At 41.9% G+C, this 13,370-nt stretch overlaps 1 protein-coding gene across 1 annotated transcript in view; it reads left to right on the top strand.

The window, feature by feature from the left end:
• CDK5RAP1 (CDK5 regulatory subunit associated protein 1) overlaps window positions 1–13,166 on the top strand; it is a 31,886-nt gene extending 18,720 nt beyond the window's left edge. Inside the window, exons 10-14 of the mRNA XM_067468293.1 lie at window positions 1,676–1,731; window positions 6,669–6,799; window positions 8,919–9,068; window positions 9,557–9,697; window positions 12,797–13,166. Of these exons, the coding sequence (XP_067324394.1) occupies window positions 1,676–1,731; window positions 6,669–6,799; window positions 8,919–9,068; window positions 9,557–9,697; window positions 12,797–12,877 (559 nt within the window). The 3' untranslated portion in view covers window positions 12,878–13,166. The remainder of the gene's footprint in view (window positions 1–1,675; window positions 1,732–6,668; window positions 6,800–8,918; window positions 9,069–9,556; window positions 9,698–12,796) is intronic.
• The last annotated feature ends 204 nt before the right edge of the window (window positions 13,167–13,370 follow it).

The following is a 13,370-nucleotide window of genomic DNA, read 5'->3' as shown; positions in this document are numbered from 1 at the left end:
ATCCATCCATCTCTTCCTCTTCCCTTCCTTCCTTCCCTCCTTCCCCCCTTTTCTTTCTCTTTTGCTTTCTCCCCTTTCGTCCTTCTCTACCTATTCTTGGACTCCAACTCCCAGCAGTCCTCCTGATGGATCCATCTACCTACCTATCTATCTCTATCTAATCTATCTATTTGGAGGATTGCTGGGAGTTGCAGTCCAGGAATAGTAATTTGGAATTCTGCAGGAATTGGGATGCTCCCAAAGAAATCCAAGGAGAAGAAAGCTTGCATCTTGGAAGCAGTGCATTTGGATCCTCCTCCCCTCCTTAAGGGTCTGGTCTAGGGGATGCTGGGAGCTGTAGTCCGGAAGAGAATATGGATATGCTATTGTGTGCTTTGTTTGCCAGGGGAGTAATTATTGCGCATGCATTGTAGCATTTTTGCTTTTTGGGCTTTTTAAGTCCCTTCCACTATGTTTTTCCATGTTTTTATGAGTGGTGGTCACTCATTAGCCTGATAGGTGTGTTGTGTCCACATTTGGTGTCAATTCGTCTAGTGGTTTTGAGTGATGTTAATCCCACAAACAAACATTACATTTTTATTTATGTTTATATATATATATGTATGTATATATGTATGTATGTATACATACACATACACACACTAGCAGTCCCTTGCCACGTGTTGCTGTGGCCCAGTCTGTGTGTATGTGCTTTGTGTGTATATATGCATGTGTATATATTTGTGTATATGTGTATATATGTGTTTGCGTGCGTGTGTATATATATATATGTCTGTGTGTGTGGTTTTGCGCATGTTTATAATATAATTTTTGTTTTTTGGCTTTTTAAGTCCCTTCTGCTGTGGTTTTCAGTGTTTTAATGAGTGATAGTCACTTGTTGGCCTAATATGCATATTGTGTCCAAATTTGGTGTCAATTCATCCAGTGGTTTTTGAGTTATGCTAATCCCACAAACGAATATTACATATATATATATACACACACACACACACACACACACATACATACACAAACATACACACTAGCTGTCCCCTGCCACGCATTGCTGTGGCCCAGTCTGTGTATATGTGTTTTGTGTGTGTATGTGTGTATATATATATTTGTGTGTTTGCGGTGGTTTCGCGCATGCATTGTAATGTAATTTTTGTTTCTTGGCTTTTAAAGTCTCTTCTGTTGTGTTTTTCAGCGTTTTATGAGTGATGGTCACTTGTTGGTTTGATAGGTGTCTTGTGTCCAAATTTGGTGTCAATTCATCCAGTGGTTTTTAAGTTATGTTAATCCCACTAACGAGCATTACATTTTTATTTATATAGATATGTGTGTGTGTGTGTAATGATTGTTTGTGTGATTAACATAACTCAAAAACCAATGAAAGTGTGTGTGTGTGTGTGTGTGTGTATACACACACACACACACACACACACACACACCCCACAGGAAAAAAATATATATACAAAAACAAAAATAAACAAAAATTACATCATAACACGTGTGCAAAACCACACACACATATATATACATGCATGGAAACACATATATACACATATACACAAATATGTACACATGCATAAATACACACAAAGCAAATACAATATATATAAATGCAATCAGCTAAATGGTCCCTGGATCAATTCTTACTCCCAATTCTACAGCCAACTCTGCTTATTCTTTTCAGATACACGCGAGAAGCTTACTTGGAGCTCGTCCACCACGTCCGGGACTCTTTACCAGGTAGATTGCGGTTATATTATGTTCTTGTTTGATATGTATTCAATATTCTCTGGATCAATCTGCAGTAAGTTCCACATGATAGCGGAAAACATATCAGTACCTGGCGGAAAAGAGTCTCTTTAGGAACATGGTAGGCCCCCCAGGTGACATTATGGTATGCTTTCCCAGGAAGTTACCATATATTTGCATTGAAAGACACTGGAAATTCCTAGAGACAATACCTCTCTAGGTATCAATCTCCTCCAGGACAACTGTATGATATCCTGGGACTGGAATTCAGGTTATTTAATGGCATCTGATCATGTGAAAAAGATCTTTGAGTCCTCGTGGACAACAAGTTAAACATGACCCAACAATGTGATGTGGCGGCAAAAAAAGCCAATGGGATTTTGGTCTGCATCAAGAGGAGCATAGTGTCTAGGTCCAGGGAAGTTGTTCTCCCCATGCTCTATTCCGCTTTGGTTAGACCACACCTGGAATATTGTGTCCAATTCTGGGCACCACAATTCAAGAGAGATGTTGACAAGCTGGAATGTGTCCAGAGGAAGAGGGTGACTAAAATGATCAAGGGTCTGGAGAACAAGCCCTATGAGGAGCGGCTTGAGGAGCTGGGCATGTTTAGCCTGAAGAAGAGAAGGCTGAGAGGAGATATGATGAGGACCATGTATAAATATGTGAGAGGAAGCCACAGGGAGGAGGAGGGAGCAAGCTTCCTTTCTGCTTCCCTGGAGACTAGAACGCGGAACAATGGCTTCAAACTACAAGAGAGGAGATTCCATCTGAACATGAGGAAGCACTTCCTGACTGTGAGAGCCGTTCAGCAGTGGAACTCTCTGCCCCGGAGTGTGTTGGAGGCTCCTTCTTTGGAAGCTTTTAAGCAGAGGCTGGATGGCCATCTGTCAGGGGTGCTTTGAATGCAATATTCCTGCTTCTTGGCAGAATGGGGTTGGACTGGATGATTGCCCATGAGGTCTCTTCCAACTCTTTGATTCTATGATTCTATGAATCTATGATTCTATGTCTGCAGCTTCAGATATGTCTGGGAATGGAGTTGTATTGTGTGTTGTTGTTGTTCATTCGTTTAGTCGTCTCCGACTCTTCGTGACCTCATGGACCAGCCCACGCCAGAGCTCCCTGTCGGCCGTTACCACCCCCAGCTCCCTCAAGGTCAGTCCAGTCACTTCAAGGATGCCATCCATCCATCTTGCCCTTGGTCGGCCCCTCTTCCTTTTGCCTTCCACTTTCCCCAGCATAATTGTCTTCTCTAGGCTTTCCTGTCTCCTCATGATGTGGCCAAAGTACTTCAACTTTGTCTCTAGTATCTTTCCCTCCAGTGAGCAGTCGGGCTTTATTTCCTGGAGGATGGACTGGTTGGATCTTCTCGCAGTCCAAGGCACTCTCAGCACTTTCCTCCAACACCACAGCTCAAAAGCATCGATCTTCCTTCGCTCAGCCTTCCCTAAGGTCCAGCTCTCACATCCGTAGGTGACTACAGGGAATACCATGGCTTTGACTAGGCGGATCTTTGTTGTCAGTCTGATGTCTCTACTCTTCACTATTTTATCGAGACTGGACATTGCTCTCCTCCCAAGAAGTAAGCGTCTTCTGATTTCCTGGCTACAGTCTGCATCTGCAGTAATCTTTGCACCTAGAAATACAAAGTCTGTCACGGCCTCCACGGTTTCTCCTTCTATTTTCCAGTTGTCAATCATTCTTGTTGCCATAATCTTGGTTTTTTTGACGTTTAGCTGCAACCCGGCTTTTGCGCTTTCTTCTTTCACCTTGATTAGAAGGCTCCTCAGCTCCTCCTCACTTTCGGCCATCAGGGTGGTGTCATCTGCATATCTGAGGTTGTTAATGTTTCTTCCAGCAATTTTCCCCCCAGCTTTGCATTCATCAAGCCCCGCACATCGCATGATGTGTTCTGCATACAAGTTAAAAAGGTTGGGTGAGAGGATGCAGCCTTGCCGTACGCCTTTCCCAATCTTGAACCAGTCTGTTGTTCCGTGGTCAGTTCTGACTGTTGCTACTTGGTCCTTGTACAGATTCCTCAGGAGAGAGACAAGGTGCCTTGGGATGCCCATCCCACTAAGAACTTGCCACAATTTATTATGATCCACACAGTCAAAGGCTTTAGAATAGTCAATGAAGCAGAAGTAGATGTTTTTCTGAAACTCCCTGCCTTTCTCCATTATCCAGCGGAGATTGGCAATCTGGTCTCTCGTTCCTCTGCCTTTTCTGAACCCAGCTTGAACATCTGGCAACTCTCGCTCCATGTATTGCTGGATTCTTCCTTGAAGGATCTTGAGCATTACCTTACTGGCATGAGAAATAAGGGCCACTGTACGGAAGTTTGAGCAGTCTTTCGCATTTCCCTTTTTTGGTATGGGGATATAAGTTGATTTTTTCCAGTCTGATGGCCATTCTTGTGTTTTCCATATTTGCTGGCAAATGGCATGCATCACCTTGACAGCATCATCTTTTAAGATTTTAAACAGTTCAGCTGTGATCCCGTCGTCTCCTGCTGCCTTGTTGTTAGCAATGCTTCTTAAGGCCCATTCCACCTCACTCCTCAGGATGTCTGGTTCTAATTCATTCACCACACCGTCAAAACTATCCTCAATATTATTATCCTTCCTATACAGATCTTCTGTATAGTCTCGCCACCTTCTCTTGATCTCTTCAGCTTCTGTTAGGTCCCTGCCATCTTTGTTTCTTATCATACCAATTTTTGCCTGAAATTTACCTCCAATGTTTCTAATTTTCTTGAAGAGGTCTCTTGTCCTTCCTATTCTGTTGTCTTCTTCCACTTCCATGCATTGCTTATTTAAAAATAGTTCCTTATCTCTTCTGGCTAACCTCTGGAATTGCGCATTTAACTGGGCATATCTCCCCTTACTATCACTGTTTCCTTTTGCTTTCCTCCTTTCTTGGGCTACTTCCAGTGTCTCAGCAGACAACCATTTTGCCTTCTTGGTTTTCTTTTTCTTTGGGACGTACTTTGTTGCCGCCTCCTGAACAATGTCTCGGACTTCTGTCCATAGTTCTTCTGGGACTCTGTTTACTAAATCTAGTCCTTCAAATCTGTTCTTCACTTCCACTGTATATTCGCTAGGAATGTTAGTGAGATCATATCTAACTGGTCTGTGTATTTTCCCTGATCTCTTTAGTTTTATTCTAAATTGGGCAATAAGAAGTTCGTGATCTGAGCTACAGTCAGCCCCAGGTCTTGTTTTCACCGACTGGATGGATGTCCGCCACCTTTGGCTGCAAAGGATGTAGTCAATCTGATTTCGGTGTTGACCATCTGGTGAGGTCCATGTATAAAGCCGTCTTTTAGGTTGTTGGAAGAGAGTATTCGTTATACACAGCGAGTTTTCCTGGCAGAATTCTATCAGCCTGCGTCCCGCTTCATTTTGTTCTCCCAGACCATGCTTGCCTGTGATCCCAGTTGTCATTTGACTTCCCACCTTGGCATTCCAGTCTCCTGTAATGAAAATAATGTCTCTTTTTGGTGTATTATCCAGTAGGTCCTGCAGATCCTCATAGAACTGATCTACTTCTGCTTCTTCAGCAGCTGTGGTTGGGGCGTATATTTGGATCACTGTAATGTTGAAAGGCTTTCCTTGCACTCGAATTGAGATCATTCTGTCATTTTTTGGGTTGTATCCAAGCACCGCTTTAGCGAATTTCTTATTAATTATGAAGGCTACTCCATTTCTTCGATGTTCCTCTTGTCCGCAGTAGTAGATCTGGTGGTCATCTGATGTAAAGTGGCCCATTCCAGTCCATTTCAGTTCGCTGACCCCCAGAATGTCTATCTTTAGTCTTGACATCTCACCAATAACAACATCCAATTTGTCCTGGCTCATAGATCTTACATTCCAGGTTCCTATGGTGTGTTGATCTTTAGAGCATCGGATTCGTCGTTCACCTCCAGTACCGTCGGCCGCTAGCCTTCCTTTCGGCTTTGAGCTAGCTGCGTCATCCCATCTGGGGCTAGTTGAACTTATCCTCTGCTCCTCCCCAGTAGCATTTTGGCCATCTTCCGACCTGGGAGTCCCATCTTCCAATGGCATACCGACATATCTCTGGTTGTACTGGTCCATTTAGTTTTCTTGGCAAGGATACTGGAGTGGTTTGCCATTGCCTTCCCCAGGGATCACGCTTGGTCTGACCTCTCTGCCACGACCGTCCCGTCTTGGGTGGCCCTTCACGGTTTCGCTCATGACATCATTGAGGTGCTCAAGCTCCAGCGCCCCGACAAGGCGGTGATCCTTGTATTGTGTAATTGCTCTTAAATATTCTGTGGTACAAAATATGGCACTCAGCCTCAAATATTTCCAGTCTACATTCCATATAACCCGTATTTACCCGAGTAAATACTACCCATACTACCTGTATTTACTCGAGCACCCGGTGGTAGCACAGCTGGTTAATCACCAACAGCAATAGATCACTGCCAACCAGAAGGTGGCAATTTCGAATCCTGAGTCTGTTAGGAATCCAAAACACCTAGAGGGCTGAAGTTTGCCCATGCCTGCACTATGGTGTGTTGAATGTAAGTCTATGTGTTTGAGCCAGTGCAGTTTCCATCTGAACATGAGGAAGAACTTCCTGACTGTGAGAGCCGTTCAGCAGTGGAACTCTCTGCCCCGGAGTGTGGTGGAGGCTCCTTCTTTGGAAGTTTTTAAACAGAGGGGGTTGGACTGGATGGCCCATGAGGTCTCTTCCAATTCTTTGATTCTATGATTCTATGAGGCTGGATGGCCATCTGTCAGGGGTGATTTGAATGCAATATTCCTGCTTCTTGGCAAAATGGGGTTGGACTGGATGGCCCAGGAGGTCTCTTCCAACTCTTTGATTCTATGATTCTAGTGCAGCCATTTACCATTTGTTTCTTTGCCTCCTTCCCATTTCCGGTCTTCATTGAACAGGGGTGACCCTCGGCAGCGACATCATTGCCGGTTTCTGTGGGGAGACGGAGGCCGACCATCAGCAGACGGTGTCCCTTGTCCGGGAGGTCGGCTACAGGACGGCCTTCATCTTTGCGTACAGCGAGCGACAGGTAGGAACTTGGGCCAGCCTTGCATCTATTACACGTAATCAGAACACACAAGATTTTAGAACAACGTTGAATTAAAATGCCTGGCAAAGAATGCACCTGCCTGTGTTTTGAGGTCTTTCAGAGGGGCTCCTTCCCTTCCTCAAACCACCATCAGAGATGACAGGGCCTTCTCGGTGGCTGCTCCCACTCCCCTTCGCTGCTATCGTTTCATTTCCAATCTACGAGGGGTTTCCAGAAAGTATAGACAGCCCAGGGAAAGTGCAAGGTGCACTACGAATTGTTTCAGTCTACGTAGATTGCAGATGGGAGGGCCAACAAAAGTGCAAAGAGCTATGGCGAGATCGATCCAATTCTCTGGTGAAACTGCCTAATCAAATGCACAGCGGAATATCCATGTTTTTAGGTTCTTGTGGAAGGTGGACAGGATAGGTGCCAGTCCAATCTCCCTAGGAAGAGACTTCCAGAGCTGGGGGGTCACCACCGAGAAGGCCCTCTCCCTCGTCCCCACCAACCGCGCTTGAGATGGCGGTAGACGCAAGAGCAGAGTCTCCCCAGATGATCTTAAAAGTACGTGCTGGTTCGTAGGGGAAGATGCGATCCTGAAGATAGATAGGTCTTGAACTGTTTAGGGCTTTGTAGGTAATCACCTGCACCTTGAATTGGGACCAGAAACTTATTGGCACTCAGTGGAGCTGTTTAAACAGGGGGGTTGACTTCTCCTGTAGCCAGCTCTTGTTATTAACCTGGCTGCTGATCTCTGAACCAACTGCGGTTTCTGGGCCGTCTTCAAAGGCAACCCCACATAGAGTGCATTGTAGTACTCCAACCCGGAGACAACTAGGGCGTGGACCACCATGGCCAAGTTTGACTTCACGAAATACGGGCGCAACTGGTACACAAGCTTTAATTGCACAAAGGCCCTCCCTTCTTCATGGTCTAATAATAATAATAATAATAATAATAATAATAATAATAATAATAATAGTTTGCTGTGACATACTGTGCTTTTGTGTCAATAATAATAATAATAATATTGTTGTGGGTTTTCGGGCTATATGGTCATGTTCTAGAGGCATTTTCTCCTAACATTTCGCCTGCATCTATGGCAAGCATCCTCAGAGGTAGTGAGCCTTCGAGAATACATAATAATATATTATTAAAAATAATAAAACTTTATTTATACCCCGCCACCATCTCCCTGAAGGGACTTGGGGCGGCTTACATGAGGCCAAGCTGTCAAATACAAATACAACAATATATTCACAAACAAGCAAACAAATAAAACAATATAAATAATACAATTGAACATATAAGCAATAACACACAAAAGATTTAAAAACATTATGGCAGGGCCAGATGTAGATTAAAATTTTCAAACCCTGGGCGTGTACAGAGTAGGGTATGTATTGTTGAAGGCTTTCATGGCCGGAATCACTGGGTTGTTGTAGGTTTTTTCTGGCTATATGGCCATGTTCTTGAGGCATTTTCTCCTGACGTTTCACCTGCATCTATGGCAAGCATCCTCAGAGGTAGTGAGGTCTGTTGGAACTAGGAAAATGGGTTTATATATCTGTGGAATGACCAGGGTGGGACAAAGGACTCTTGTCTGTTGGAGCTAGGTGTGAATGTTTCAACTGACCACCTTGATTAGCATTTGATGGCCTGGCAGTCAGATTGTCTGGGGCCTCTCCATAAATAATTTAGCGATGAATCGCAACGGCATTCATGCCCTCAGCATTTATGTAACGTATTTTAGCGTGAATTTTGCATTTGGAGGGAAACGGAATGAGGATGCTCATCTCTAACCTTTGCCGCAACGCCAGTTGATGAGCTACTCATGACCAGCACTGCTCGTTCGCTTCTGCTGGCTTCCTGCTTCATGGCAGTGATACCAACTTCCCCTGAGAAAATTCCCCCCAAGAGCTACATGCCTTATAACCTTACTTTCCAGATAACCCTCATAGTGGAAGGTATGGAGGGAGAAAAACAAGCTGCACTTCAGGGGCTGTGTCTGGTTTTTACAGAGAATCTCCAGTCCTGAAGTTTTTGGCCCAGGAGGTAGGCATTGTTCAGGGTCTTTGTGGTTGGCCTGAACCCACCATCCCCTTTATTCCTCCAGAAAACACGGGCCTTTCACCGGCTGAAGGATGACGTGCCTCTGGATGTGAAGCGCCGCCGGGTCACGGAGCTCACGGACGTCTTCCGGGAAGGGGCTTCCCAGGCCAATGCAGCCGCTGTGGGTCAGATGCAAGTCGTCTTGGTGGAAGGGGTGTGTACCTACTGTTGAATGGTGACTCAATGTCATCAACATGATGCTGTCAGGAATACTTTGTGAAACTTAAAAGTGTTCTTTAATCCATTTTCAGTGGGACACGTTGCATCAGGTACTTTCAGAGAAAGGAGTAGACAAATCCAGTACTGGTTTTATATTAGCTGTATTGGTTACACCAGGCATGGGCAAACTTGGGCCCTCCAGGTGTTTTGGACTTCAACTCCCACAATTCCTAACAGCCTACCGGCTGCAGTTTAGATAATCTGAAGGTTTACCTTTTTTGGTGTAAAAGTTACTCTGATATACTCTCACTGAAAATGCAATAAAAAGAGCCTTTGTTTACTAAGAATTCATGCCACTCCTGCCTGGCAGAAAGAAGGGGGTTGGACTGGATGGCCTTTGGAGGTCTCTTCCAAGTGTGGGATCCTATGCTGAAGCTAAACGGTTTGGAATTAACCCACACGGGAACGCTCTTTCTTTCGCAGCCCAGCAAGCGCTCTGCTTTGGAGCTGAGTGGCAGGAACGATGGCAACATCAAGGTGATCTTCCCTGATGTGAAGATGGATGACGGCACCGGCTCAGGATCCACGGTCCACGCCCAGCCGGGAGATTACGTCCTAGTGAAGGTGACTTGCAGGTCTTTGGCAAACTTCTTCTGGGTAAATCAGCCCAAGAGAAGTTGGCTCCTGCATGGTGCAATGAATGGAGGGCTGGATTAGGATCCAGCATTTCAAAAGCAATGCAAGCAGGAGGAAGAAAAATACTCCAGGTCTGCAGAGGGGAATATTTTGTATTTGCTTTCAAAAGCACCGTCCAAGCAATCTGAAAGGAACATTTCAAGTTCCTCCTTTTCCATCCACCTAATAGAGTTTTTAACTTTGAGTATGGTTCAAGGGGGTTTTAACTGGGAATTTTAAAAGTATTGTTTATATTTAATCCCGTTTTAATGTTTGCATTAGGGCTGGGTAACCACGGAAAAATTTGTTTCTAAACTCGATTCGTTTTTAGGGGTTTTTTGCTTTTCGTTTTTTAAAAGAATTCCGAAATTTTCCTTTAAAAAAGTTCGAAATATACAAAATTTTGTACAATTACGAAACGATTACGAATCGATTCATTAATGGCGGACGCGATTGCGCAATATGCTAAAAAACCCTCCAAATGGGACAGGGGGAACTTCTGAAGCTTCCCTCTCCCTCTGTTGTTGATTGTTGGTGTGATAATTTATTTTTTTATCACTGATAAAACAAACAACAACCATAAAACTTGCACCAGACATACGGAAATAATTACGAAACAATTACAAAACAATTACGAATCGATTACGAAACAATTACGAAATAAATTGAAAAAATTCGTTTCGATTTTTAATTACTCCTGCATGGCTCAATATCGGATCGTAAGCTAATTTAAATATGAATTAATAATGAAATACGAAATTAACGAACGAAACCACCCAACCCTAGTTTGCGTATTTGTATATTTTAAATTGTATGTGGATTCTTTTATGTTAAGCCGATTTGAATGTCCTGCAGAAGAGATAAAATTGGGTATAAATAATAATAATAATAATAATACTTTTATATTAAGCAGCTTTGAGTTTTCTTTGGGAGATATAAAGCAAGGAATAATAACAATAACAACAACAATAATAACAATAATAATAACAATAATAATAATATGCTTATGCTTTTATGTTAGCCACTTTGAGTCTCCCGCAGGAGATATAAAGCAGGGTATGATTATATCTATCTATCTATCTATATAAAAGGCTTGGGCAATCCATGGTTCTAAATGGTTCTAAAGTACTTACAAAACTAAAGTTCTGGTGGTGAAAATTTCAGAACTCTAACAAAACTCTCAAAATTTCATAATAAATGGCAGTTCCTAATTGGTTCTGTCATTAAAATCACCAATAATGAAATAATAATTAAATTTTGACAGTTTTGTTAGAGTTCTGAAATTTTCACCACCAGAACTTTAGTTTTGTAAGTACTTTAGAACCATTTAGAACCATGGATTGCCCAAGCCTAATATATATATATGCTGATGCTTTTATGTTAAGCTGCTTCGAGTTTTCTTTGGGAGATATAAAGTAAGGTATAATAATAATAATAATAATAATAATAATAATAATAATAATATGTTAAGCCTAATAATAATATGTTAATATGGCAAGCCTCTTTGAATCTCCTGCAGGAGAGATAAAGCGGGTATACATAAATATAATAATAATAATAAATATATAATAATAATTTGATTCTTTTATGTTGAGCTGGAGTCTCCTGCAGGAGAGATAAAGCAAGGTATAAATAATAATAATAATAATAATAATAATAATAATAGTCCCCCACAAAAAAATATCAGTAACAGCAGGAAAAAATTATGGAAAATCAGAACAATTTACTTTTTTTATTCTATTTGCAGGTAGTGACAATGAATTGCAATCAAAATATGTTACAATGAAGAGCAGACATAAATTGCACTATGTGACACGATTTTTGTTCCTGGGTTATAAATGTCATTTCCTAATTGTGTCTATCATAAAAACATGGAAAAGGTTTATTAAACTTCCTAAACTTGGTTTTTGAGGAGCAGACATCCTGCAGCACATTTTGCTATAGTTTTTCAATGAATATCTGAGAGAGTCTCAACCAATTCAACATAGTTTGTGGCAGCCACAAAAACCTTTCATACCTTTAAAAATTATTTTTCCAGCCTCTTTAATTTGTTTAATTTGAGCAACAGTTCTAATCTGCTTTAATTGTTCTCGGTTTTTCACTCTGCGGACCCCATCCTACAATTTCCGATTACACTGTTCTACAAATTTTCAGTTTTTCTCAGTTGCGGAAACGAAATGTGCAATTTCTTAATAAATTTAACAGGCTGAATTCAAATATAATAATTAAATGTGTTAATTGGCTCTTGTTTTTATGCAACAGCTATTTCAATTTTCTCCACAATAGGTAATTCGTTAATATTATGATAATGTGCCTAACTTTACTGCTTGTATATAAACAATGAATATTTACTAAATTTTAGTCAAATTATATTGCCAATAGTTTATACATGAGAAATATTTATTTAATTAGTCTATTGTTTATGTTTGTGCAGCATAAACATTGGGAGGCCTAATGCAGTTGAAAAGTCTGAAAGTTTAAATGTCGCTTTAATCGTGACTTTAGTTTATATCCTGTTTGCTTCTCTTGACTTTTCTTTTGTATTCAAGGGAAGGATTCCCTCTTACAATGCTCCAGCAGGAGTCTGACAGCATTGACGGAGTCCATTGGCCTTGATATCTTTTTTCCATAGTGCTGTATTTACAGACGTGCAAGGCATAACTATAGTAAAAAGAACAATGTAAAACGATGTTTAACTATACTGTCTCAGTCTTCAACTGACTGACCCTCACCGTTCAAAAGTCTGGCCTTATAGAGGGCTTTCTGGCTTTTGCACATGGCACTAATACTGCGTCATCAAACTTTCTAGAATATTCTAGAATCTTCCATACTGTAAATCGCAACATGCATTTTTTTCAACCATACGTGATCATGTGATTGCTTATATCATAAAAACTAGAGCCAATATACATTTTTAAATGTCATTTTCGTTTTCAGCACCCCAAAATCATAAAAGAACAACTATTTTCAGGCACGCAACTTTTTCTCCGTTTAACAGTGTTATCCTTTGTTTGGGTGAGTAGGCACTCACGACTTTTCTCCTTCCAGATCTCCTCTGCCAACTCTCAGACGCTGAAAGGCATCCCATTGCGACGAACTACGCTCAGAGAATCTGCGGCATTGTGCTGACAACATCCTTGGAGAACCAAGACCCGATGGCCAGGTTGCTGTTCCTCATTTCCAAGGAGGAGCACAAAGGACTCTGGGTAATACACCTGGATTTTGCTTCGTCCTTGAACCAGAATCTGGTCCAGCCCAGAATACTTGAGCTAAATGAGGACTGATGGGGTCAACTCTCCATCTGTTTATGTTGATAGCTTGAGGTGTCCATGCACTTCTGTGCCTCCGACATACCTCTAGATCGCTTCCTTCCTTGTAATATTGCACATGAATAAATTGGTGTGTTTATTTCACACAACTAGCATGGTGTTAGCAGTTTGAGTGTTCAGCTGTGTGATCAGGGCTTGAATCCCTTCTTGGGCATATAAACCCACCGTGTGACCTTGAGTAAGTCCCATTTTATATAAGATGGGTGACACCTGTTTGAAAGAAGTCCAAGTGAAAAAAAAATATATAGGAGCCTTACATCCCATCTACACAATCATGTAGAGTGCAGATTATT

The sequence above is a fragment of the Anolis sagrei genome, chromosome 4, assembly GCF_037176765.1.
Source record: "Anolis sagrei isolate rAnoSag1 chromosome 4, rAnoSag1.mat, whole genome shotgun sequence".
Lineage (NCBI taxonomy): Eukaryota > Metazoa > Chordata > Lepidosauria > Squamata > Dactyloidae > Anolis > Anolis sagrei.
This window is presented reverse-complemented; position numbering and strand designations above follow the sequence as displayed.